Source organism: Cyprinodon tularosa, unplaced genomic scaffold (genome assembly GCF_016077235.1).
Source record: "Cyprinodon tularosa strain WSP-4 unplaced genomic scaffold, ASM1607723v1 ctg611, whole genome shotgun sequence".
NCBI lineage: Eukaryota > Metazoa > Chordata > Actinopteri > Cyprinodontiformes > Cyprinodontidae > Cyprinodon > Cyprinodon tularosa.
In genome coordinates this window covers 131,601-158,492 of record NW_024039354.1, presented here as the reverse complement: position 1 = coordinate 158,492, position 26,892 = coordinate 131,601, and the positions used below count along the sequence as shown (strand labels likewise).

Below are 26,892 nucleotides of genomic sequence, written 5' to 3'. Positions count from 1 at the left end.
CATCACTACAGCAAACTAAATTGGCTAACTTTGTATTGTTCACACATTGGTAGATTTTTAGTTCAAATAATATATTCACTATTAAAGTGGAAAACAAAACATTATATTTGAATTCAAGGAGCTGAAAAATAATGGGAGACAAACACAAAAAAAGGCAAGAAGGAGACAGATGTCTCAATCTACTCTACAAAGCTTAGGAAAGAGTAATTGTGAAGTATAAAAAGTCCGCTTAGAAAGCAGCAGCAACATACTGTAAGTCAAGCAGAGCTCAGCTCTTCAAACACCCAAATCTTTATTCCTTTTTATACGCAGGAGTTGTTCCAGATTTTTTCCAACTGCAGAATGTATCCTGAACCAGAACAGACTTTGTTGGACTGAAATCCTGTTGGCAGTTGGAGCAAAATTAAATCATTTTCATCCTTCAAATGAAATGAGAATGTGACAGTCCATTCTGATGGACGGAGCTATCATAGATGAACACCATCAAAATGGTTACACTCTTATGGATAGATATTGTCAGAGCAATAATAAAGCAGGCCTAGTAACTTAGTTTCACATCCTATTCAGAGAGGACAGAAGTATCCACATCCTTTGCAGGAACAAATGTTTGCAACCACAACTACTTCTACTTTATTTGTCTTTAATATACTTTTAAACAACCACAGATGGAACCAATAACTGTACATATAAAAATCCGAAAAAATGTAAAACATTGAACAAGGAAATAATATAAGATCAATAAAATAAAAAGGGCAGATTTAAATTTGCCAAAGCAAAGGATAAAAAAAAGTGAATATGTGACTTCCCCTAAACTTTTCGTCTGAATTTAAGATTTCTGGTTTGTCTCCAACTTTTGTTTTTCTCTAGAAGGCATCACACAGAAACTAAGACGGGAAGCCCCATTTACTAATTCTGCTTAGGTAATCAGTCTATAAGGAGAAGTGAAAGACTGTTGCAGTAGTTTTTTTTTTCATATAACACACCCACATTCTCCTTTTTAAGGGGAAAGGGGGATGATTACCTGAACACATCTGTTCCTCTCCATTTGTTTCTTCAAGAGCAAACTGTCAAAACGCTTGGTCTGTGTTCCCTGTTTGCTTAGCCCAAGTAGAGGAAATGGGGAAAGTTAATATCCATTTGAAAAGGAGCTTCCTTTGTTCAGTTGGTGTGATTGCGGTAAGTGTTTACCTTTAAATTCAAGAATTGCCTGATAAATAATACCAATATCAGATTTAATGACTTATTATAACTGATTCTGTTTTTGTTGAATTGATGAACTATTGCGTTAATTTTCCTTCTGATTATTTTGGCTGTTTTACAGGCTCTCAATTTGCTGATGTTGGGATCCGCTATTTTTGCTCATGCGAACATACATTATGATGAAAAGGTAACACCTATGTGTGTGCTGTTATAAAAAGATAAGTTGTTACCTCCAAAGAAAGCTGGAAAGGTTATAGTTTTAGATTATTTAAATGCCTTAACAGGGCACCAAAATCTTAAAATGTTAATTATTTTTACATAAACTCAAAATTCAATTAATGGTCTCTTTACTGCTGTTAACACAAATGCAATAGTAAAGATAAAATGTTAGATAAAAGGGTTTAAAATAAATCTCCTCCACTTATTTGTTTAACTACTCAAAAAAAAGAAAGGAACACTTTGTAATCAGAGTATAGCATCAAGTTAATTAAACATCTGGGATATTGATTTGGTCAGGTAAGTAGCAGAGGGGGTTGTTAGTCAGTTTCAGCTGCTTTTGTGTTAATGAAATTAAAAACAGGTGCACTAGAGGGGCAACCATCCAAACAGGAATGGTTTTACAGGTGGAGGCCACTGATATTTTTTCCCCTCATCTTTCCCTGACTCTTTTCTCCAGTTTTGCATTTGGCTAGGGTCACTGTCACTACTGTTAGCATGAGCCGCTACCTTGACCCTACAGACAGAGGTTGCACAGGAAGTCCAACTCCTGCAGGATGGCACATCAATGCGTGCCATTGCCAGAAGGTTTGCTGTGTCTCCCAGCACAATCTCAAGAGCATAGAGGAGATTCCAGGAGACAGGCAGTTACTCCAGGAGAGCTGGGCAGGGTCGTAGAAGGTCTACAACCCATCAGTAGGACCGGTATCTGCTCCTTTGTGCAAGTAGGAGCAGGAGGAGCACTGCCAGAGCCCTACAAAATGACCTCCAGCAGGCCACTGGTGTGAATGTCTCTGACCACACAATCAGAAACAGCCTTCACGAGAGTGGCCTAAGGGCCTGAGGTCCTCTAGTGGGCCCTGTGCTCACTGCCCGGCACCGTGGAGCTCGATTGGCATTTGCCACAGAACACCGGAATTGGCATGTCCGCCACAGCCGCTCTGTGCTTTTCACAGATGAAAGCAGGTTGTAGGTTGATAATTTTCATTTCCATCAAATGATGTGGCATCCTTTCTTCCTAACACATCACCCAGTCCTTATCAGTATAAATAAACAGCATGATTTTTTCCCCCATTGAGATCTGATGTGTTTTCAAAGTGTTCCTTTAATTTTTTGAGCAGTGTATATTCCCTAAGCAACATTCTTTTTAGACCCATTATTGATTGGAGTAAAAAAAATAAAATAAAATACTTTCAGAGTCCCGATCTGATGCAACCTTACAGTGGACAAACAGTACTGTTGAACAGCTTATTTATAGTCAATTAAAACAACAACAAAAAAAAAAGACGGAACATTTTTCTCTCACTGTCTGACGTAAAAGTTAAGAAAAACCTTTCCCTTTCTAAGGCACGAAGCTATAGGCCTACCAACAATACTTTGAACTGCTAAATGTCAGAATAATAAGGGAATAAACTCTTTGTATGTGTTTACTGTTTCCATTAAGCATCACTGTAACTAATTTCATGGTATGCTTAGGGTCATTGTCTCAACCATTTGCATCCAAGTCTTAACTTCCATCATTCTGCTACCATGTAATTCAAATTTGGGAGGACATACATTGAACTGAAAGCTTCAACTTTTTTATCCAATGTAATGACCATTATGGCCACCAGTTTTTTTTTTATATATATAGTCATAGTAAATTTGTCTGGGGCTGCACCTTACAATTATTTTGCAAATTGATAAGCTGCTGATTATTTCTTCAATTAATGGATTAATAAATTTTCCAATTAAGGTTTTCTGGATAGAGCATATTGACGGAAAATGTTTTATTTTTTTAATATCTTAAATGCTAAATTTATATATAGTTTTTTTTTTTTTTTGGGTATAATTGTTGCCCTAAGTCTGTTGCTCTGTCAGCTAAAGGCATGTTTTACAGTCTCTATACTTCATTAATGATTAATCGATTCCTAAATTAATTGATGATTATTTCAATAATCGATTACTTATGATTAATCCGATTAATTGTCTCCGCCCTAAATGTGTCCATAATATCCCAAAATCCTGAGTGTATATACAAACTGCAATCAGCTTTTTATGCTGCCATTTACTGACTAGCCCATGTAGGAACTGTTAACCAATATATTTAACTCTGACTATGGTGTCAAAGCTTTGCTTTCATCAATCCATGGCCATTCTTCAATAATATGTCATCATTATTGACCTACCTCTACCATCTAAACATGTCACCTAAATACAATAATTGAAAACATCTTGGCTGATTTAGTTAAATATTTCCATTATCTTTTTTTTAGCTGTTTCCCTAAATAGCAAACTCAAGGACTGTGGATTAATCTATCAGAAAGGTAGAAAGCCTGATCTGCACCTTTCCAAGTTGGGAAACTCATTAGATAATTTGCACAGCCTATGAAATATTTTAGTAAGTGCATGTTGGAATGGGAAATTATATTTTAAAATCAGTGACTTATGCTAAAGATGCTGCTAACAAAGAAATGTCCTTGACGGTACATCAACAACAGATTTATTAATATTTAAGCTGCAATTAATTTTCAATTCAGCTCAGTTTCAGATTGGTTAAAAATTTCTATCTAAGAAAAAACAGCCGATTGTATTTAGTTAACGACTTTGCAGAATTTGCTTCTCCTGGATGAGTATGGATTTGCTTGCATTTTTAGTTGACTCTGCAGCAATCCCTCACTCCAAGCATGCATACAGTGACAGTAGAGAGCAAAAGTCCCTTTTCAACAGATAGAAACCTTTAGCAGACCCAGGCTCAGTGTGCACGGCCTTCTGCCAAGGCCAACTTGGGGTTCAGGAGACCCTCTATGTTAAAAAAGTTAATGGTGGCTCTGTCAAGGAAAGAAAAAATTAGGCGGCTGAGGTCTGAGCCTGTTTACTCAGGATGAAAAATGTGGAAATGCACCTTGATCAGGTCAACAAGCCAATGCCAGGGGTCAAATGAGAGATCCCTACAATAGAATTATGCAATAAAAACCTGTGCGTAGAAACATTTATTTCATTTCATCCAATATCAATACATCTCAGGATATTTTTCTCACATTTTTTCTCAATAGACAGAGGAAACCACTTTGTGGCTGAATGTATCTTGTGTGTTTTGCACTACAACACTTGTCCTTGCCTTCTTCGGTGGGTTTGGTTCCTTGAAAGAAAAAAAGTGGCCATTGATAGTGGTAAGTAAAAAAAAAAAAAAACGTTTAAAGCAAGAATAGAAATAAATATAAATCGTTAAAATCTCAACATTTTGTCTCAGTTTGCAGTTGGAATGAGCGCAGGCTTCCTGTCATTTGTTGCTTTAGAAGTTCATGCTCAGGTTATAAAAACCCAGGTATTTGAAAATTATAATTATATTCATTCGATTTTGTGTTCATGCACTTCGTGAATTTTAAAGTCTGAAATCCTAAAATGATACATTATAAAAAATGCAACTCTCCAGCTTTCATTGTTTTTTACATGCTGTATAGATGGAAGATCATATAAGAAGTCACTTCCTGGACCTGCTGCCTCTAACTAATGCCTCTCAAGACGATTTAAAAATGCTAAACAACGCACAGATGCAAGTAAGTCACTTTTCAAGGATTTCTTACTATCTACACAACTTTTTATGCTCAAGCTTATGGTAATATAGCATAAGGAAAAGACAAACATAATTTGTAAAAAGCATTGGTCATTACTCTCTCCGTTCTCAGGCTGTTGTCTTGTTTTCTGTCCCATGTGTCAGTACTGAGCTGTGTAAAAAGGCCTTTGCTTACTCTGCCCCCTTTACATGGAATTTGCTGCAAAATAACTTGAAACTTAGTAAATTGGTTCCTTTGAATACTTTTAAGCTGAGAATTAGATGTTTTGAGCTGGACTCCCTCACATGTCAATGTTTTAATTGAAATTTTATTGTAAGTGCATATTTGGCTTTTATGTGTGTGTCTTTGTACCTATGTAATGATGTGATGTAATTTTGATGCCTATCTTGGCCAGGTCTCCCTTGCAAAAGAGATTTTTAATCTCAATGGGTATTACCTGGTTAAATAAAGGATAAATAATAATTAAAAAAAATTAATATAACATACAGAGTTAAACAAAGTCTTTTCGGTTAATTCGCCTCCAGATAGATTGTTTATAGATAATGATGCCTTAGGTACCTAAAGAGCACTTGCTCATACAGTGGTTTAAAACATTCATCTCCTTTCATTTTCTTGCAATGTTTTTTTGTAGATTAACAAATGTGTGACCTAGTTCTAAACTTAATGAAATAAAGCAGATTTTGTGCAACATCAAGTTCTGTCACATGTATAGCTGCTGCATGTTTAAGTCTGATGATACTTACTTTAAATTCTTTATGTTCATTACCATAAGAAGTAGCCATGGGATTTCTATTCAAATCTATCCTTTTGGAATCTCAGCAGCCAGTATTATAACCTTACACGACTAAAAATGCCTTATCACATTTCCAAAACTGATAAGTTATTTTTTTTATGTTTTATGAATATGTTTATTTTTGTTCTCTCTCAGTTTCAGTGTTGTGGAGTCGAACAGGGTTACCTGGATTGGAAGAACAACATTTCACAAACTTGTCTGTGTCATAATATGTCAATAAATCCATGTGTAAGTAAAAAAAAAAATCCTACCAATATACATATTATTTTGGTATTCTCAAATATTATAGTCTTTTAATAAAAATGAAGCTCCTGTAACACATTATTATCTTTGGTTTTGATGCAGTTGTAATGGGGAATCATGTGTAAGCTTTATGAGTGTCCTATCCAATATTAATATAGGATATCGATTCAATATTAGCAAAAAATCAAATATCAGATTTTATCAAGCTATATCTAACATTGCAAATATTGTCATACTGATAGATTCTTTGGCTCATTGGTTAATATTGCATGTGTTAGTTGTTCTCTCTCCCTGTTGCTGTTGCCTATTGTTGTTTCTTCTAGTAATATCACTTGATCAAGCCTTTTTTTATTTAGAGCCTTAAAAACTTAATATTTAAAATTTAGACACAGTTCTCTTGAAAACATATATTTTGTGACAGACTTTTTTGTATGCAAAACATAGACAGTATTTTTAATTAGAAAAAACATCCATGCTGTAATCTTAGGATTAATGAAAGGAATAATCCAAAACCAAGGGATGAAGAGACAACATAGTTTTTTAGCCTTGACTGGACACTGTGTTGTGCATAGATGCCAAAGTTCACTATCAGAACATTTGGCATTTTTTTTCCTGAGTTATTTGCTGTCCCACTTCTTTTCCACTTGTTTTTTAGAAACATTCATCATCACACAATTCAACCAATAAAACTGACCTGTAAAATCTAAGCATATCTGAAAACAAAAAGGGGGTTTATCATTGAAGATATATGCATTGTAACATTTTATCAACCTTGCAAATGAAAATTATTCATACAACGTGATGCTTTTATTGTCACATTTGCCAGTGAGAGTAATCTGGGGTAATGTCAATTATTCTCTTTATGTAATAAACCATGTTAATGTTTTCTAGGTGCCAGCTCCAAAAGGCAGCTTCCAGTTTACAGTGGAAGGTCCTGAAGATCAGCCCATCATGATTTATTCAAAGGTATTGATCAATAGAAATAGAAACATTATTTTTGCATTCTTAAGTATTCTTCTGTTAAAACCAGTAAACACCATTCAAGGTGTCCACTTATTGCACTTTCTTATTATATTATGTATCTTATTTGAGGAGAAGAAAAAAAAACAATTTCTTAATATCTACAAGATGGATGGATGGATGGATGGATGGATGGATGGATGGATGGATGGATGGATGGATGGATGGATGGATGGATGGATGGATGGATGGATGGATGGATGGATGGATGGATGGATTGATGGATGGAATGGGGAACAATAGTTGTCTTACAATTGGAGAAATAAGTTTTATTCCAGCTTTCTCCTTAGTGGGCCTTAGTGGGTAGAAAGACATTTAAGCCCAAGTCACCTAATAGTATTTAACGTATATTTTAATATTAAAGTAGATCATCTTAAAGGTGTAGTGGAGGATTTTTGCGAATTTTTTAAAAGCGCCGCCCTCTTTACTTAAAAAAAAAAAATAATGCCCACGCACTACCCTGCTCGCGAGAGGGATCACCTATTAAACATGTGCGAGAGCATGCGAGAGCCCATTTCTCCTTTTTTTTTGATATGCAGAGTTGTAAAATTGATTCCTCCAAATAGCATGCCAAACTTTACCTGTCAACTAGAAACTTTGCGACTGACAAATCAGTGGGAAGCCCGACCTGTGCTTTCAGTGTACGCCATCATCTAAAAGAATCTCCCCAAGAATCTCTCTTCTGAAGCCTTTCTTTTCTTTTAAACTTCGTAGACACTTTTTCTCTTACGACCCTCTGCCATTTTTATAGAAAAACAGTGAGAAAGTTGAGAATCAATGACTGGCTGAAACCGCACATGTATGCCTTAAAGTAAAAAGATAGCTAACTGGGGACGGCCACGGCCAGCCTTATATAAACATATCACCAGAATGATTGACAATTAGGAGGACCACTTATTTTGATGATCCACTCGGGAAAAGAAAATCCTCTTCTATACCTTGAAGTAAGGAATGGCTTAAAACATTGATTTAACTTTTTTTTGTTTGTTTGTTTTTTTCCCTGTTGTAGCCTTGTATTCCATTGATTATTGAAGAAACCTATTTTTATCTTAATATCTCTTCTTGCATCCATGCGGGATTCATGATATTATGGGTATGTATTATGTTGACCTACACAGTATACCTCAATTTATGTATTGTTTACCAATCCTTTTTTCCAATGTTAGAATTAATCTGTGACACCTTTAAATCAGTCAGTTTTTGTTATTCCAGCCTATTTTAGCTGACAAGCATATGACATAACACATTATTGCAAACTCTATATTAAACCAGGAGATTAGAATTAGTGTTTAAACTCCTCACCATAAGAAAAGCTTTCTTACGTCTCTGCAATAATAATAGAGCTTGATCATCTTTTAATTTGTAAAACAACAAAACTCTGTATGAAGATGCGCAAGACATGAGAACAGAAGGTAGAAGTAACCTTTTTCTTTCTTTCACTATCTTATAGATGTTGCCAATAGGGTTGTGCATTGCGATTCTGTGTCAAATCAATAAGAAGCTGGAAACTCCTGAGGTGGTCTACAGTAAGGAAGCAAGAGCTGGAAAGTACAGTTGTCTTGTAGAGACCCCAGATGATTACATTGCATGATTTCTGTGGTTTCATTTCCATTTTCTTCTCGACATGACTGAAGGTACTGTATAATTAGGTCAAAATATATGAAACTTTGCAATATTAAACCAACAATCAGGTTCAGCTTTTTGTAGAAATTTGAGCAAACAAATGTATTTAATATCATATCATTTAAGGGAAGGGTGGACTGGATTGTGATTTAATAAAAATTATCGTTTAAGGACCAGATCCATTTCAAGAAATACACAGAATCATAATAACAAACCCCTTATAGGCGTCCATGGTCTGTAAGGCTAAGGTTTTCTTAGATCTAATTTCACAGCCTTTATTTCAGCGAAAGAAATGTGATTTTTGTCAACGCACTAATGCATAACTTTCTGCAAGAGAGGAGGGAGATATTTAAGAGTTAAAATTTTTCTTTTTTTTTACTTGTTAGTTTTTGTAGTTCTACTTATACAAATGTTTTTTAATATTGTTCTATATTCTAACACATTTTGTAATAACTTTTTTTTATATTTTTGAATGCTTGAGAAAAAAAAAATTAATTTCACAGCTGTGAGTTGCTTCTGGACTATTAATAAAGCTCATTGTGCTGCAGAATACTTGTACTTGGTGAAGTTCTTCACATTTTCCATATATAACAGCAACAGATATAATTCAATAATTAGTCTGGCATTATTAAGTGGAAAGAAATGGATGCAGGTAGCAATTTTACAAAATGTGGACTGGATTTTAATTAGCCCTCTTATAATGCTAATAGTCCTAAAATTACCTTAAAAAGTCACTTAACATGTGAAAAGAGTTTGGCATGTTTTGCTGTTTCTTAGTAAAAATATAGTAGTTCTGTATAGTCGTCAGAGATTTGTGAAAGGTAGTAAAAAGCCTCCTGTAGACTATAAAGAAGATGGCAAATAGCTCAGGGATACATTTGTCGCACAGTTTAAAGGACACGGAAAATATAATTTTTAAAGGATTTCAAACCTGAAAGCAGAAAAAACAAGATACATACATATAAGATTCTAGGCTTTACCTCTTTTGATTGTAAATGTAGTTACTTCCGTATCCCACTGCCTTTATATTCTTTATTTCTTTGTTTTAAATAATTCAGATTCATAAATTCCCTGATACTAAGGGTTCATCCAGTAGAATACAACATAAACAACACCAGAAAGTGTGCGTTAGTCAGAGGAAATAAGGGTCATTGCCTAGATAGAAGAAATTAATACATGCATGTTTCAACATTTCCTTCTGCTGAATAAAAACTGAAGAAATATATCTTACACCAAAGTAAGAATTTTAAAGTTATCACTTATCTTCAGTAATTACAGCAAGCAACCACCAATCATGATGGACTCAGATCCTAACCTTGGGAGCACACAAAGACATGAACAAAGTTGGCCTTCTATCACCTAAAGAACATCTAATGTCTCAGCAGGACCTTTAATAACTTATTTATGTGTTTATATTTAATAGAATTGATTTTACAGGTCTGCCTCAAAAGCCAGTTCTGACTAAATCATTGCTTCTTCCTATCAGCATTGAGCAGCCAGCTTCGTGACCTGACCCTGCTCCACAGACCCCATAAGAAGTTTAATCTCACTGGAAGTCATGGAATTTTGTGCATTATCCAATCCGGTCACTACTTTCTCGCTGGTTGCTTCAATGCATGGAAGCTCCAGCCTAAATTTCTAAGAGACTAACAGGCAGCGGGGAGATTGTGTCCAATAGAGGATTCAAGAGCTAATTAATGCACAACATACTCATGAATTTAGTCCTTCTATTATGATCTGACCAGCAACTATTTAAGTTTCCCTTTGTCTCATTAAGGGAGGTCAGTTTTTTTAGTTACATATTTTGAGTAGTTTTGGTTCCTTTGACCTCTTTTTTGGATCTATTTTTGTACTTGTTACGTTTTATTTTTTTTTGGGTTAAAGCTACAGTGTGTAATAATTACAGGGATATACAGTCAGAAATGTAATATATTATACAAAACTATGTTATTTATCATCATCTACGGGCTCAGCCTCTTAACCTTAATATTTGCGTTGCCTTAGAATTCATTATTTATAATTACATAGGAGCGGGTCTCGCAGTCATGGAGACATCTTTGCGCTACGGCAGCACAGAGCCAACAAACTAGCGATTGCGAGATCGCCAAAACGTCACAACAATGTAGAAAAAATAACGGGTATATTTATTATCTTAAGTCTACATGAAATCTATACCCTACACAGACTAATGAAATACTATCTGTAAAATTATCTATGTAAACAAACCTCATCACTTGAGAAGGTAGGTGATGCGGACGTCGTGGAAGACATTTTGTCCCGTAACGCTCACCGTACTGTTGGGGGGGAGAAGCGGTGGAGGGGAGATGTTCATGTTGCTGCAGTCTGCAGTCTGACCGCTAGATGTCGCTAAAAGTTACACACTGTAGCTTTAAATAAAAGAGCAGTTTTTACCACCCGTACTGCTCTGCCCATCAAAAAGATTATTTATAAAGAAATTGAATGAAATTATGACTCACACTGAGTATTATGAAAATCTCATTAAGGGACTGTAATATTTATTCTGTATATTGTGTAACTCTTGTTTTTTGTGTGTCTTATTCATATGATATCTTCATAAGTTTGGTTTATTTGTGTTTATAGCTGAATTCATCCAAATAACCCACATAAATACATGTAATGAATAAAACACATCAAGAAAATGATGCTCCTTTCTAGCCGTGTCTTCCCTTTTACACTCAAAATGTCTTATATTACCTACACATGGGGTTAGGTATACTGCTGGGATTCATACTGCTGTTGGTAATTGCTTCACTCATTTTCATAACTGCACCATGTACATACTTAAAAACTGGGCACATTTGTGGTAATCATGCAGAAGCTCTACTTTACTGGTTCAGTTGCAAACTGAAAAAGATTGCAGTTCCCCACTCCACAATACAACAGCACCAAACAGTAAAAAAAAAAAAACTGTTTCTCTCACTTTTCTAAAGACAATTTCAATAGGGTTGTTTATTGCTATCCTGTGCTAACTGAACAAGGTTTTCTACAGCCCAGAAACTAAAGCGGTGAACTACAGCACTCACAATTAGGGTCTGGAAGAGGCCTGACGTTGCTTTTCTTTTTGCCACGCCCTCATATGGGGGAATTCATGACAAAAATATGGACCATTACTTTAAAAAGATTTGTTACACACAACATGTTTTAAAAAGCACATATCTGGGGATGTTTTCACATATAGAAGAAAGGCTTGAAGATTTCTGAAAGCTCTTTGTGTAATTCAGTTGTGTGAGATTTTATTTACTTTTGTTTTGCTTTTTGTTGATGAGGCATCTAAATAAATATGTATGTAGTAATAATTCTTCAAAGCATTTAATGTCATTATATGGAGTGACATATTTGGATTTTCTTTCTGTTAATGTTAAGTTTTTTTGGCCAACAGCTAATTAAAATCCATACTCTAATTTTTCCTTTGAAAAATCAGGAAATTACCTACACTTATCTATACACTCATTGATACCCAACCTTTTGCAGCTTACCTTCATTGTGGAAATGGTCCATGATTAAATAGTTACTGCCAAGGCAGCGTTTTAAAACAACAAGTTCATGATTTGTGTACACAAACTTGACCAAAACAGCATATTCTGAGTGTTTTAAAAGGTTACCTTTAGCTGACAGCAATTATCTTCAATAAAATTAATAAACTTTTAAAATATTTCATATTTTTTGAAATATTTCATAATTACTAAAGTTAAGTTTTTTATATTGTTTCTTGCACACATATTTATTCCTCTGCACATATACATAAAGAAAAGATAGAAAGTACTGCACTGTACACTTTGCTGACTGTGTGAACTTTATAACACATAATATAAAAGATGTGACTGCACTTTTTTCTCATTGTCCTAGTCTCTAGTGTTTTTGTGCGTGCAAATAAGTAATAATAACAAAAAACTACCATGCCTCTTGTTTGCTTAATACATTATTCTCCTCCTCTCCCATACCAAAGAATAGTTTAAATCTGAGTCTAAATTTCCTGTTCTGAACAGAAATGCTAAAATTCTGACAAATCACAGTAAAATAGATTTAAGCAGAAAAACAGAAATCATATTTTTATTCCTGCTATTTACAAAACAGTATATCAAGTTCACATCTAGAATCAAAAATGAACAGTAAAATGCAGAAGAAAAAAAACCATAACTGCAAACATACAGCATATCAGGCATTTATGGTTTAAGTGCACAGGTAGATTAATTGTATTTTACAATATTTAAGAACAGGAGTATTTCTCACGGCAGGCAGCTCATGCAGAAAAATTTTTATGCTAGTGAGTTTTCTATGGAACAGTGACCTCAACTGGATTATAGTAGAAAAGCATTGACTTATTTTCACACAAGAGCCAGACTGCCGCAGTTTCCCATTTTTACCCCCAAACTCAAACCAAAGAATGATCTCAGCAGCATGTCTACAAGATGTGCAACAAAAACAAAGCCACCTCCTCAAACATGTGGTTTTGATTGAATATCACTCATTCATTTAATGTGCTTTTCAAAAAACAAACTGCAACGTCATCATTTCAGAAATATACACTGTGCATAACAAGAAGTCAAGACATTCAATGAGAAATGCATCCCATTCTGATGGTCTAACCTGATTATATATGCAAGAAATACTGGATTATATTCAATAGAAGCACTTTGTTAACACAGTTAAAAATGTGCTGCATGAAGCTTTTATCTAGCAATAATCTAATGTAGAAAGTTGTGTGCTTTAAGACAAAATAATTGTTTAATATGTGGTTATACAGATGGGACGTTAGGGTAGTATAGCGAAAAAAAATCTGTAGTGTAAAATTAATCCGATTTCTACCAAGATACCTGCATATAATCCTAGCAAATGAATTTAGCTATGCTAACTTTGCTGATAGCTTTTCAATTAATACTTGACAGAGTTGCACCAATCAGGTTTTAACTGGTCAATGCCGATTTCTGCTTATAGTTAGAAGCCTGACCAGCTGATTCTAATAGTTATTTTCCTACAGTTACACGTTGCCCTGATTATTTTAAGAGGTAAATATTTTTTTATTAAGATGGCAGAAGTTTGTAATTGTTCGGTATGTGTTTTTAACAATCCATAAATCAGTTTTTTTTTTTTATATACTTGACCTGCCCATGTCTGTAACATACTGTTTGAAAATCTCTATTGGTAATCACTTTATTTTCTTCTAAAAATACTTTTCAACAGAATTATAGTGACTTTGTATTTTGTTGTGTATTAAAAGAAAAGAGGAGAAATTATGTGGAGAAAAGTGCATAATCACTGCATGGGTCCCTTGTATAAAGTATTCATGGGGACAGGTCAGAACTGGATCAGAAATGGAAATATCTAACCTTATTGCAGTTATAGTTTTATACCTAACAACGGATTTTCTCGGAAGTATTGTTTGCCCACTGTGGGGAAATAGAGTGGGTTCCTTTTCACAGGATAAACTACCAAATAAACCGTATCTAAAGGAACTCAAATTGGAGCTTTTTACTTTTGTCTTTGCTGCTCACTGTAGCTCACTCGTCTAAAGCAGATTATAATCCGTCTTTTCCAACTTTAAGCCTGCTCCTCGGCTGTCTTTTTATTCCTCACTTTTATCATTCAATATTTGTTAAACATATTTCTATAGTTCTCAGAAAGTAAGACTATTATTGTGAGCTAAAACATATGCAATATGTAAAAGGAAAACATTTTAAACAGACTTGCATGCCCTTTGAATAACAAAGACACATATGAAAGTATTGACTGAACTTGGTTTGAATATGGAGGGCGCAGAGTGCCACTATTCAATAAATAAATAACCTATGGAATAATTATTCAAATGTATAATTTTTGTATTAAAACTGGCAATAAATAAAGAATTTATTTAATGATAAATATCTAATCAGATGTCAGTTTTTACACAAGGTGTCTTAGTCCTGCCTATTTGACTTTGATGGATGTGTTACAGTTTAAATAAATGAATGCAATGCTTCAACACAGGACAAATGTGATAATTCATTAAATCTTTAAACAATTATATTTCATAAAAGTTATATATTTAAACAAGCGTGTATAATTAATCATATGTTTGTTATTAGTTAAAGTCCGTATTGATTTTCAGTTTTAATAAATTAATGTCACATTTAAATCATTCTTTCATGTTATTTATCTATTCTATAGTCGCACTGGTCGCCCTCTATAGACCTATACTAAAAATTTTGTGCAAATTGTTCAATATTTCTATTAAATCCAGGGTTTAAAAAAGCTGAAATGAATCCAAAAATCAGACTTTTTAAAAAATGATGGGTGTAAGTACAGTAAATATCCCCATTTTGGAGGCCAGACAGGTTTGACTAAAGAAACTAAGAAAAAATGAAGAATTTACTACATTTCAAACATTTTGGACGCATGAGGTAAAAAGAAGGTTATTATCTGCATATGGAACAAATGAAAAAAAAAAAAAAAACATGAAAGGACTTCCCTACATATCCCATCACAAAACAAAAGAATAAGCACCAGATAAACCGCTTATTTGACAAAATATTCTTTGAAAGCACAATCTTCTATACGGCAAAAGCATGTAAAAGTGTGAATATAATTTCAATACAAGTAAAATTGCATTCAATTGCTTTGTTTTACAGCAGTAAGGCTTAAAAAAAGCAATGATATAAATCTAACTATGTAGATCACTTGTCAACATCAGTTACATGCAGTAACATGTATAAAATTATAACATATTGCTACAGCACATAATAGCCTTATTATGGTATGCAGCTTCAGGTGCCAATTTAAACCATTTATGCTTGTAGTGCCAAGTGCACATTTAAATCATAGTAGTGTGCAGTGCTAGAAAGCCCCTGGAACGTATCTGTTGGACTGGATGAGAGCTATAAACTCTTGTTTCCTTTTTATCTGTCCCATCAGTTTGATGCTCATTGCGAGTAAAATAATCTGAGAACAGAAGGAGACCAAAAAAAAAAAATGCATTAGATTTAATCTCTTTGATTATAAATGGAATAAACCAAAAGCTTACCCAAAACACTCCACTTCCAAACTGTATGGCCATCACTAAGGAGAAGGCCAGCTTCAGCTCGGAGAGATAAATCGGGAGGCAAGGCTGTGGGATGAAACATCACAGCTACATAAAGGCCTAAAGCAGCAGGCATAAACAAGATATTGATCTGGGTGATGCTAATGTTGTTTCCACTGTGTCCAATTACACCGACTGAAGTTTACTTACTGGCTTTAGTTGCTACACCTACTCAAGTGTTTATCATGGTCCTCTCAAAATTGGGAAGATTATTTTGCTTGTATCACTAGCAGGCATTAGTTTGGTTGTTGCATTTTCACTTTAACTTTGTGGTCATGTCAATTTTTGATGTCAGGGGTTAAGATATGAAGGGTTTATTTTCAGGAGACAGTGATTGTGTACTACACTGGAAAAAAACGAAATCTAAATAAGTAATTTTTTCTTAATATAAGTGCATTTGTTCTTGAATTGAGGAGGTAAAGGAGACATTTTGCCAAAGGAACAAGATAATTTACTTCTAAAATAAGAAAACCCAATTACATTGTCTTATTTTCAAGTGCATTTTATCAAAATATCTTACTTTAAGAGTAAAAATACTAATTTCATTGGCAAATCCTCTCATTTACCTACTCAAATTAAGGGTAAATTCACTTAATTTAAGACATTTTTAGATTGTTTTTCCAGTGTATTATTCAAGCTGTACACTGAATACTTTATACTGAATCAATCAGTTATTTTGATTTTTGAGAGTGCATTTAGTTAACTTCCTGTTTTATTCAGATAAACTCTCCTCGCTGTGGATTCAATAAGAAATACTTTAAGTTATGTTTTTTACGGTTTCTAATCTGCATCCCTGCAAAGAAATTGTGTTTAACATTTCCCTGACTTCCTCAAAAAGCTCCACACTGAATTTGAATCTGTGTTATATTTGCAACAATCTTTGCCTTGCAGCTTTATTATGACGTTAGAAAATATGTTGTTTTTTTCTTTCATTTGCCACATTACAAGGGTATAAAATGCTAGCAATCACTATGATAACACCATTATACTTAATATATGTAATAAAGTTAGCAATCAAATGGACATGGGAATGTGTTTTACCTCTCGATAGACATACTGGTTCTTCGGAGCTCCAAGAGTGGCGATGCCTCTTAGTCGAACCTGGTTAAAAGTGCAAAGATGAAACTTAATTATGAAATGAAACATTTTGCATTTCTAATTTTCCTTTAATTACTTTTTTTATGATTTTCATGAATTGCACATAAGAAACTCTGCAAGTCTAATCTGCAGTCATATTGCTTACATATTTGCATAGCTACTGAGAGTTGCCGTCATGGTTCTCCCCTTTTGGACTTCTTTTTGAGTTTTCAGTTATTTATGTCATTCTCTTCTGTTGTCAATTGATTTTTTTTTTCCATTCTGTGTTATATTTAAGCAGTGTTGCATTTTTTGGGTTACTCTCTGCTGCCCCCTTGTGCCAGTCTCCTTTGCCCTAGCTCCCTTCTAGTTACTTCTATCCACACCTGTTCCATATCAGCTCATTAGCCCATTCTTTATTCAGTCCTGTTTCTCATTGCTGGATCCTCTTCATTGGTTAGCTCCTCATGTGTGTTTCTCTCTGCTGTCTCCTGGTTTTGGTTTCTTTTTTTTATTGTTCCTGCATTTAAGATTTTGTTGCCATCTGCATTTAAATTCAATCTGCAAGAACTCATCTCTGCATTTGGGTCCTCATTTAACATCCACCAAACCTGACAGTTGCAGTATTTTAGCATGGCAGTGCATATAGTCAGAATCAATTTCATTTTTTAAGTTTAATCTTGATCTTTATTTTTCTAATGAAATTAATCTATGCTTTTGTTTTTGTAAAGAAATTAAAGTTGCATGATGAATACAATTTAAATGGTTGACCAAAATGCATTGATTACATTGATGAGAATATGCGATGTTGGGAATACTCACACATTTTCCTGGATAATGACAGTTACAGGAGGCGGGAATGGATGCACCCCAGTCCTTGTAGCCTTCGATGAGACCACAGCATTCCAACTAGAAGGGTTACAAACAGGACGTCATTCATGTTATCTTTTATTAATGAAGGAAATAAGATTGAAGCTTTAAACAGGACAGCTAAATGAAAATGAAAGTTTGTGACTGGCTTCTGATCAGTGGTGCAGTAGTTTGTTGCTGCCATTAGGTGGCGATATTAAAACGATCTACATCTTGGCCACCCAGTGGAGTCTCTTTAGTACTATAATTAGAGAGAAATACTTTCTGTTTTCTGCTTTTGTACAGGCATATTTATGTTTTTGATGCCAATATTCCATAATTTCTCAAAAAACCCAAAATATTTTCTTTTAAAAACATGAGACATGGGTTACTGTAAAAAATGCTTAGATATATTATGAAATTCCAACAAAAGATTAAACTCTTCTAAATCTTTTTCAATGACATTTTACAGCAAGTTTAAATGGATGATGAAACCACAGGCCTAGGCTTACTTCCTCTTGGATATTATGGAGCAACGTCCTGTTGGCTTTGTTCGGCCCAGTGAGCGGCATCATGGCCAGCAGCTTGGACTCCTCACGGACAACGCGTTTCTAAAGCCAGAAAAAGGAGATCTCTAAAGAAAATGTTGTTAAATATGCAAACACATGGGATTTAAAGCTCATACCTCATAAACATCTTGATAACTTAATGCCGTTCTGATAATTATAGTTTGACTTGCCACTGCCATGCCAGCTGCATACTGCAAAAAGACACCAATGTTATAATAATTATCATAAATTTGTACAAAAAAACACTTTTTATGTGTTTGTTTTACCAGAATCAAACACCATCTCTTTCCTTTGCAGGCTCCGAACACACCGAGCACTGACAGCAGCAGGCAGCCGACTTCGATCACGTACATCATTGCTACAGAAATACTGGGCACCATCTTAAGAGAAAATCAAAGTGTAGTCAGTGGGTTGGAAAAAAAAAAGCCTACGCTGCACAAACCAGAAACTATATTGTGTGGTTATGTGTACTGTTACTTTAAACAAAAATTTTTGGCATGTTGATAATAAAGTAAAGACAAATTTGCATGTGGAAAAGAGGGCAATGCATTTTTCCAACAACGCCCTACTTTTTGAATTTTTTACTTTTGAATTTTTCTTAATATTCCCTAAAATAATCTGTTTCGGGTTAATATATTAGATTGCAATCTAATATGGGCAGTTTATGTTATAATTGTCTTATATTTTGCTTTGCACTATATAAACAAATTAAATGTATCTTCAAAACCTTTAGAAGACCACTCAAGATGTTACTCTAAAATATTTCAGCAAGCATGTCATTCCAGGAAGATTATATAAAAATAATGCTGCCATGGTAAGTTCAGGTGAAATCATTGGAGAGGGTTCATTAATAATCCCTTTTTTTCTGCTTCCTTGCTTTAAAAAACTACATTTATCCAATTAAAATAACAAAAACTGACAAACATCAAAATTATATCTTACCTTGCCAGTTTGTATAAGGTCCCGATGCCAAATCACAGTCAGCCTCAACATGAAGAAACACAAAGCCTTGAAAAAAAAAACATCTCAAAATGTTTAATTTCAGTTTTTTCCCCCTAAACAAATAAATTCAAATCCTCTTTAATTCAGACTCTCCACAGAGATTATGCATTGCAGCTTATAATGTCAACCCTCAAAGGATAAGTATTCTTGAACGCACTGCTGTCACTCCTTAAAGGAGCAGGAACTTATTTAATAAGAAAGGAAAAACAATAATAACACCAGGCATCAAAAATATTGACCAGCTTGCATTTAACGCATCTGGAAATCATTATTTACTACAAATTTAGCATTATTTAATATTACAAAAAAAAAAAAAAAATGTCATTATAAATTTTAAGAAGGTATCAAAACAGGCCTGTTCGGATAAACTGGAATGCACCTACCATATGTACAGCGTTAGCGAAAATAAACGGCCTTTTCAGACTCGTTTTATCCGCCACCACGACCACTGAGCTCTTCTGCATGATCTCTGTGGACGCGCTTCAAAATGCCTTTTTCTTCTTTAATATAAGGAAAAAACACATCGGCGAGGAGCCCGCAGTGGAGGCAGTAAGGGCATCTGTCTGCATCCGCAGGACGTCACGATGACGGGCTGGATGCTGACTCTGTGCTGCCTTCAAGTTGCCTGTGGAAATGTAGGAAATACGAGACTTCTGATTTCTGATATGCCATTCATTGAAAAGCAAAACTGTAAATGGGGAATATGAAATTAGAAATAACTGAAATCTACGGAACAGGATTAGGGACACTGAAAAAATAAAAATGTTGACTAATTTTTAAATTTTATTTCAGTTTAATATCGGAAAAAGGTCAGAATTCTGACTTTAATCTCAGAACACTGACTTTAATCTCAGAACTCTGACTTTTTTTTCTCATAATTCTGACTTTAATCTCAGAATTCTGAATTTATTCTCACACTTGTGACTTTTTATTCAGAATTCTGACTTTTTTTCTCACAACTCTGACTTTAATCTCAGAATTCTGACTTCAAAATTTTGACTTTAATCTAAGAATTTTGACTTTAATCTCAGAATTCGGTCTTTAATCTCCGAATTCTGACTTTAATCTCAGAATTCTGACTTTAATCTTAGAATTTAGGATTTTAATGTAGATGGGCACTATGAAGACATAGATGTATGAGCACTCAACTTCACTGACAAAGATGTGAGTTGTTTGGAAGGGCCAGTAACACATTGGTGGAAAATGACGGAATTAGGCAACTTTTTACATGCCCGAGGGTCCCCGGTGATGCTGTTTCATTAATGGAAGAGCAGAAGGTGATTAAAACAAGAGAGCTAGTCTCTAACACAGACATGGCTACTGCTTGATGCTAACATGTTTGTTAGCTGTCAGAATTCAGTCAGAAATCCGAGAAAAATGTCAGAATTCTGAGATTAGAGTCAGAATCCTGAGAAAAAAGTCAGAATTCTTAGATTAAAGTCAGAAATCTGACTTTTTTCTCATATTATACTGAAATAAAATGTAAAAATAAGTTAACTTTTTTTTTTTCAGTGGCCCTAATCTTCCTCTGGAGAAACCTACTCTAATTTAAATTTTAAGCTTATTATTTTAGGCTGTATTCTATAAGGCATAGTTTATGCAATGTCCTTAGATTTTTTTTTCCTTCAATACTTGGATTTTTATTTTTTACTATTTTATAATTATATGTTTAACATATATTCAATTTAATTTAAATCCAGTGAATTGTATAGCCGCCTTTTCATTCCTTCATCAGTTTATCTTTTACTTTAAGAAACCATTAGTGTTTTTATATTCAGGCCATGAAACCAAGCTGAGTCATAATCCACCATCACTTTGTATTCAGTGAGTTTGTTCAAGCACATTCTTCCTCCTTACAGAAATCGCAAGGAAATGATCCAATTGAAGAGATTGTTAATCATCTGTGCAAGATCTAATGGTACTATAAATAAGTGCTTTAATTTTATTGATTCTCTTTTTTTTTTTTTTTTTTTTTTTTTTTTTTACAGTGTCCTGTCTGGCAAGGTGGCAATAAGAATAATTGTCTTGATGCCAAAAGGAGCCCAACAGATTTTACTTTCACAAGTGTAGCGGTATGGCAATTGCCATACTGCTCCACTTGTTTCATGCCCCCCAGCCACCGCCATGCCGGCGCCCCGGGGAGCCGCGGGGACGAGTCCGCGGGCCCCGCCGGCAGCCGGCCACCCCGAAGTAGGGCCGGGCACCGAACACCAGCCCCCCCACGGCGCCGACCGAAACGCCCCAGCCCCACAGAGCACCGAAACACGCCCCGCCCCCCAGCACCAAGCCCCGGCGACCGGCCGCAACACCCACCGCGACCGCACCACCCAGGAAAACACTCAGGCGGCACCGCCCCCGGCCGGGGCCCATGCGCATCCCCCGCGAACCGGCCGCGAGCGCCGCGGGACCCCCCCAAAACGCCCCCCCGGCCAAAAGCGCAGCCCCACCCCACCAAGACCGATGCCAACAGCGCGCAACGAAACATCGCGCACAGAATCAGCCCGAGAGCAGAAAAGCCACCCGGCGCAAAACCGCAAGAAGAGCAGACCGCAGCCGGCGCAACCACCCCCCCCAGCAGCCCGAGGGGCAGCACAAAGCCAGAGCGGAGCGAACCGTGCCGCCCCCCCACCGGACGAAGCCAAAGCAGCCCAGCCACGTCCGCCGCCCCCCCCGCCGCCCGCACCAGGCCCTGACACGCGGCCAGAGCAGCTCCGCCGCCCCGGCCCCCCACCACGCGCTGGCCATAGCCACTCCAGGCCCCCACCCACCCCGCAGCCCCACCCGCCGCGATCAGCGGGAACAGAGCAGCCATGCCTCCAGGAGGGAAAACCCACCCGAATACCTAGCCAGCGCAGCCAGCCCGCCCAGACCGGGCCCCCAACACGACCCCCCGCCGGAGCCGCCCGGACCCCCACACACCAGCGGCGCGCCGCCAGCAGGACCCCCACCCAGCAGGCCCGCCCGCCCCCCGAGAAAACAGACATGCCAAACCCCCCAAAGGAAGAAGAAAAAAAAAAAAAAAAAAAACAATGCCCCCACAATGCGACAGCGGACACCAGACACCGACCCACCCGCAACCGCTCCCCCCCACCGAGGAAGAGAAAAAAAAACATAAATAAATAGGTAAATTAATTAATTAATTAATAATTACAATTAAAATAAATAGGCAAGAGGAGAAGTGCGAGCGGAAAAACCGGAGCCCAAAACAGGACCCAAGACCCGCACCCCACCATGCCGTGCAGCTCCCCCCCCCCCCCCCCCCCCCCCCCCCGAACCGGTACCACAGAACCGGCATAGGAAAGAAACACCGCCCAGGAACCGGCATCGTAGCGAAGGCACCGGCACCGACCCCGAAAATCCCCGAACAACACCCAGCCCCACCCCGAAGCGGATCCAGTCCCAGGCCCCAGGGATCCGAGGCCCCAAGGGCACCCGATCCCCAGACAGGAGCCCCAGCAAAGCCCCGGCCGGCCGGGGCCAGCGGAGAGGCCGCCAGGAATGAGCCAGCAGTCCCCCGGGCATCCACCCCCAGCTCCACCAGTGCACCGGTGAGCCCCGACGCCAGCCAGCGGAGGGAGAGCAGGACGGGGGGAATGGGCTCCGCACTTAGCGGAGACTTGAGATGTATTTGGGAGAGGGTGCGGTTGAGACCCCAACCTGGGAGAAAAAAAAAAAAAAAAAAAAAACACACCATCTCAATCATGCCTTCCCTCCCTAGTGCCCCCACTCGTACCACAGGAAAAAAAAAAAAAAAATTGAATAAAATAATAATAATAATAAATAAAGAAAATAACAACGCGGACACACATTCACACATAACACTCACATCCAATAATACCAGGACCAAAAACCCGGTGACACCGGTGGTCGGTCCCGGGACTATCGGATGACCCCATAAGTGAACCTAAAATCCGGATGTGAGGGGAGGGGAGCGGCGACACCGCCACACCAACCCATCTCTTTCCTGCTTCAAGCCCGGCCCCCCACCCCGCACACGGACCGGACCACCCCCAGCAAGAGCCCCCCCCCGGGACCGGGGCCCACCCATCCTGCGCCGGCCACCCAACCAGAACCGCCCCCCCCAGAAAGAAAAAAAAGAAAAAAAAAAAACCTTCAACCAGGCACTTCATGCCCCTCCATCCAACCTTCTTTGGGGAGAGCAGAGGTGACAGCCCCGCCACCAGCAGGCCACCTAGGCCCCGCAGCCAGCCCCAGCCAAAACCACGGACCAGGCGGCCCGCTCTTCCTCCAGGCCCCAGACTCCAGGCGGCAGCCGGAGAACAGGGGTGTGAGAAGACCCCGATCCTCCCTGCGCCCGCTCGGATGTGGTGTTTTTGCGTGTTGCTCTCAGATGCAATTAAAACTGGGAGTACCAAGAGGGGGTGTCCGGCACACTCCACCCCCCCTCCAGGAGATAGACGGTGCCAGCACACCCCCCCCTTCGACAACCCTCAACCCTCAATGTCTAGATGCGAGAGGGGATGGAGGAGGCCGACCGTGGTGAGGCCCATAAAATAAGCCCCCCCCCCCTGTGGCCCTGACCCCCACCCCCCGAAAATGCCCTACATAGATGTGTGTTGTGAAAATGATGTAGATGGAAGTGTCTAAAATGCAAAATAAAATTGGTGTGGGGGACGTCATCAGAAGGTGTGGCCCTCCAGTAACGACCCCCTCCCCAAAAACCTACATGTGTGGCAGAGTGATGGAGCAGGCAGAGGGAGGATTTCGGGGATGGGGAGCAAAGGACTGGGGTGCTTGCTGCACTCCCAGGGAGCCAGCTCCCCCACTGACTCCAATAGGCACCCCCGTTCCCCGAGAGCCCCCCCAGAGAAGGGGGCCCCACCAGTTTCACCACCATAGCCCGGGGGCACGGGACCGGCAGCAGGACCCACCAGCCAGCCGGGCACGGAGCCGACACCACCACCACCCCCCCGTCCTGTCCATCCAAAAAAATAAATAAAAAAAATAATAAAAAATAAATAAATAAGTAGATAAAAAAAAAAAATAAATTAATTAAATTAATAAAAAAATATAAAAGGAAGATAAGAAAAAAAAAATAATAATAATAAATAAATAAATGAATAAGGGGGGGGGGACAACCCCAGCCGGCCAGCCAACAATTTTATTGATTCTCAATATGATTTTTGCTTCACTTATTGCAGTTTTTGGGATAAATGTTTGCTAGTTTAATCTATTTAAATAGCTTTCGTTCAAGCAAATCTTATGTTATGGCACTTTGCAGGACAAACACACCCAGCTTTTGTCCAATTTAATGAATCCATTTTCCGTCACGCTTATCCCAAGTGGGATCGTGAGGGGTGCTGGTGCCTATCTCCAGCTGTCTACGGGCGAGAGGTGGGGTACACCCTGGACAGGTCGCCAGTCATTTTATGAATCAATTATTATAATTTACTCTGAAATAGTTAACACTCACTGAGCTAAAAATACTATAATCAACAGAAAGGAACAAAAAACCATGAGAAAATAGCCATAACTGTAATTCACTAATGAAGTTGAGTTGCAAGAAGAAGAAAAAAACTGTCAGGGAGTCCTCCTGCTGGCTATTCTAAATAGCTCAAGATAACCTAAAAAACTTTATCTGTGAATTTGAGCAAAATTTTAAGGTTAGTCTTAAATTTAATAGAAAAGAAAAACTGTTTTTTTTTTCAAACTGGGAGCTGACTGAACAGGAAAAGAGCATCATCCCTGAAGTATCTAGATGCTATTCTACTCTGCATGACTATCATCTACACAGAGAAAAAGTTAATAAGAATATGCTGCTCATTGTTGCAACTCGAAGTAATTGTACAAGGTTTTTAAGGGTCTGTAAGTTTTTCTTTTGAAATTTATTACATCTGCCTTCATTTTTAATCTTCCTCTGTGGTTTGTTGAGCAATATGTTAACCCTCTCAGGTTAAAATTAAGATGTAGTTGCAGGAAAAATCTGATATTTGGAGAAAATGATCATATGGGGTAGTAATACTGTATACAATTCAGACTTTTTTTTGAGAGAGACCTTCACTTGCAATGAATTCTGGGATGTTGCAGATTTGCAACAGTGGCCCGGAGTGGTAAATTAAAACTAAAGACTGGATCTGATATGAACGTTAACTTTATTTGAATGTCACAAACAAAAAATTAACAAAACAAAATTCGAAAAAAAAAAAAAAATTCTCTCACAAAATTAGAGACAACTTTTTCTCAAACATTTTCTACACCAACATCTCAAAAGCTCTTGAGAAGGCCGTCTCTGTTAAACTGTTGCTCAAAATATAGGCAAACTAGTAGATAAAGCATGTAGCATCCATTGGTACCTGTTTGGGCACACATTGCGAATCCCCAACATTGAAATCAAGATGCCTCTGGTGAAAAACCCAGAGGAAATCAAATCTACTCATTGGCATACAGTATGTCATATCTATACACATTCATGATTCATCTTGTGTAGTATTGATTTCAAAATAATGGAAATTGATAGTGATACTTAAATGAAATTGGTGCTTAGAAAATCTATTTCAGTGACACCAAGGACTCAGCCATGTTGAAAGTGAGTCAGCAGTGCTATCTGGTAAGCTGGAGAGAAACTGTCCTTCTGTTGTACTTCTGAGTAACAAAAGCTCTTAAAATATGGATGTGGAGTAATTAGCTAAATGGGATTTAGCTGTTGCAAATCTGTAACATCTGCCTGGAGAGGGTTAAGGGAAAAGTCAAAAATCAACTTGTGTCCATGGAGTTTTATACTTACAGCCTGTCTCCAATTCACTTTATACAGTATTTTCTGACGGCTGCTATCTAAAAAATGTCAAATTGAATTTTTTTTTTTTTTTATCTTTCACAAACTTGAAAAGTTTGTGAAAACTTTTCGGCACACTGTAGCATTATGTGAAATTTTAATCAATGAAATCTGCAAGCATTAAAATTGATTAGATTTTCTATCCAAAGTTTATCTTTCACAAACTTGAAAAGTTTGTGAAAGATAAACTTTTGGTCTGATAACTGAAATCAGCTATCAGCCCTGATACATTACTTCTATTATGTCACTGAAAAATAATTACTATTATAAGCAATGACCAAATATGGATAGAAAATCTAATCAATTTTAATGCTTGCAGATTTCATTGATTAAAATTTCACATAATGCTACAGTATAACAATGTATCTCCCCATTTTTAACCATATTACCACAACAGTTTTGATTATAACTGCTCTAAACTGTCTCAAAAGAAGAATAAAAAAAGAAATGGCTTTAATTCAGTTAGTATTGAAGAAGGAATTAAGTAAACATCTATATCATTTGTCGCTTTGTAATTATTTTTGTTGGGGAAATCTTTATACAACTGATACTAATAAATTGGTAAATATGAAAACTATATGTGAAGCACTATAGATTCATTAAATAAATCACCTGGAATCCAGTTTGACTCCTTGCCGCAAATGGAACCTGTAAAACAAGTTATAGTAATAGCTTCTGCTCTAGATTAATGCAACAGTTCTTTCAGGAGGAACAGGTTAAGAAAGTTCACTGCTCATTAACTGCATTTCCCATAGTGCAACATTAGATATGGAGCTGGGCTACGTATTCATAACAGGTGGAGCTGGTTTCTATTGTTCCTGTGGGTCATGTGAGGAGGGCAGGACTCAGGTGAGGAAGAACAGGAAAAACTGATG

The 26,892-nt window shown here is 37.3% G+C and overlaps 2 protein-coding genes across 4 annotated transcripts; one reads left to right on the top strand and one right to left on the bottom strand.

Annotated features, from left to right (window-relative positions):
• Window positions 1-1,016: 1,016 nt before the first annotated feature.
• LOC119798145 (tetraspanin-8-like) lies at window positions 1,017-9,202 on the top strand. 3 transcript variants are annotated; one of them, XM_038307499.1, is made up of 9 exons: window positions 1,017-1,176; window positions 1,322-1,387; window positions 4,452-4,568; window positions 4,649-4,723; window positions 4,860-4,955; window positions 5,902-5,994; window positions 6,901-6,975; window positions 8,039-8,122; window positions 8,480-9,202. In XM_038307499.1, exons 1-9 carry the CDS (start codon window positions 1,117-1,119, stop codon window positions 8,618-8,620), a joined length of 807 nt encoding a protein of 268 aa, XP_038163427.1. In that variant the 5' UTR covers window positions 1,017-1,116; the 3' UTR covers window positions 8,621-9,202. The 3 variants fall into 3 exon arrangements, with proteins under 3 accessions (XP_038163427.1, XP_038163428.1, XP_038163429.1); XM_038307500.1 differs by lacking the exon at window positions 8,039-8,122; XM_038307501.1 differs by lacking the exons at window positions 4,452-4,568; window positions 4,649-4,723.
• A 4,528-nt stretch (window positions 9,203-13,730) lies between these two features.
• On the bottom strand, window positions 13,731-19,811 carry LOC119798140 (tetraspanin-8-like). Its single transcript, XM_038307493.1, has 9 exons — window positions 19,608-19,811; window positions 19,165-19,230; window positions 18,489-18,602; window positions 18,339-18,413; window positions 18,166-18,264; window positions 17,627-17,713; window positions 16,769-16,828; window positions 15,671-15,754; window positions 13,731-15,588 (listed from the first exon to the last, which is right to left on the bottom strand). Exons 1-9 carry the CDS (start codon window positions 19,686-19,688, stop codon window positions 15,484-15,486), a joined length of 771 nt encoding a protein of 256 aa, XP_038163421.1. The 5' UTR covers window positions 19,689-19,811; the 3' UTR covers window positions 13,731-15,483.
• Window positions 19,812-26,892: the final 7,081 nt, after the last annotated feature.

Bases quoted from the DNA above. Each gene is read 5' to 3' on its own strand.
- LOC119798140 (XM_038307493.1), bottom strand. From the start codon at position 19,688: ATGCAGAAGAGCTCAGTGGTCGTGGTGGCGGATAAAACGAGTCTGAAA. The intron at 18,414-18,488 runs GTAAAACAAACA...GTCTTTTTGCAG, and splicing joins AGAGATGGTGTTTGATTCTG to TATGCAGCTGGCATGGCAGT. The intron at 15,755-16,768 runs GTAAAACACATT...TTCATCCCACAG, and splicing joins ACCAGTATGTCTATCGAGAG to CCTTGCCTCCCGATTTATCT.
- LOC119798145 (XM_038307499.1), top strand. From the start codon at position 1,117: ATGGGGAAAGTTAATATCCATTTGAAAAGGAGCTTCCTTTGTTCAGTT. The intron at 1,388-4,451 runs GTAACACCTATG...TTTTCTCAATAG, and splicing joins ACATACATTATGATGAAAAG to ACAGAGGAAACCACTTTGTG. The intron at 5,995-6,900 runs GTAAGTAAAAAA...AATGTTTTCTAG, and splicing joins ATATGTCAATAAATCCATGT to GTGCCAGCTCCAAAAGGCAG.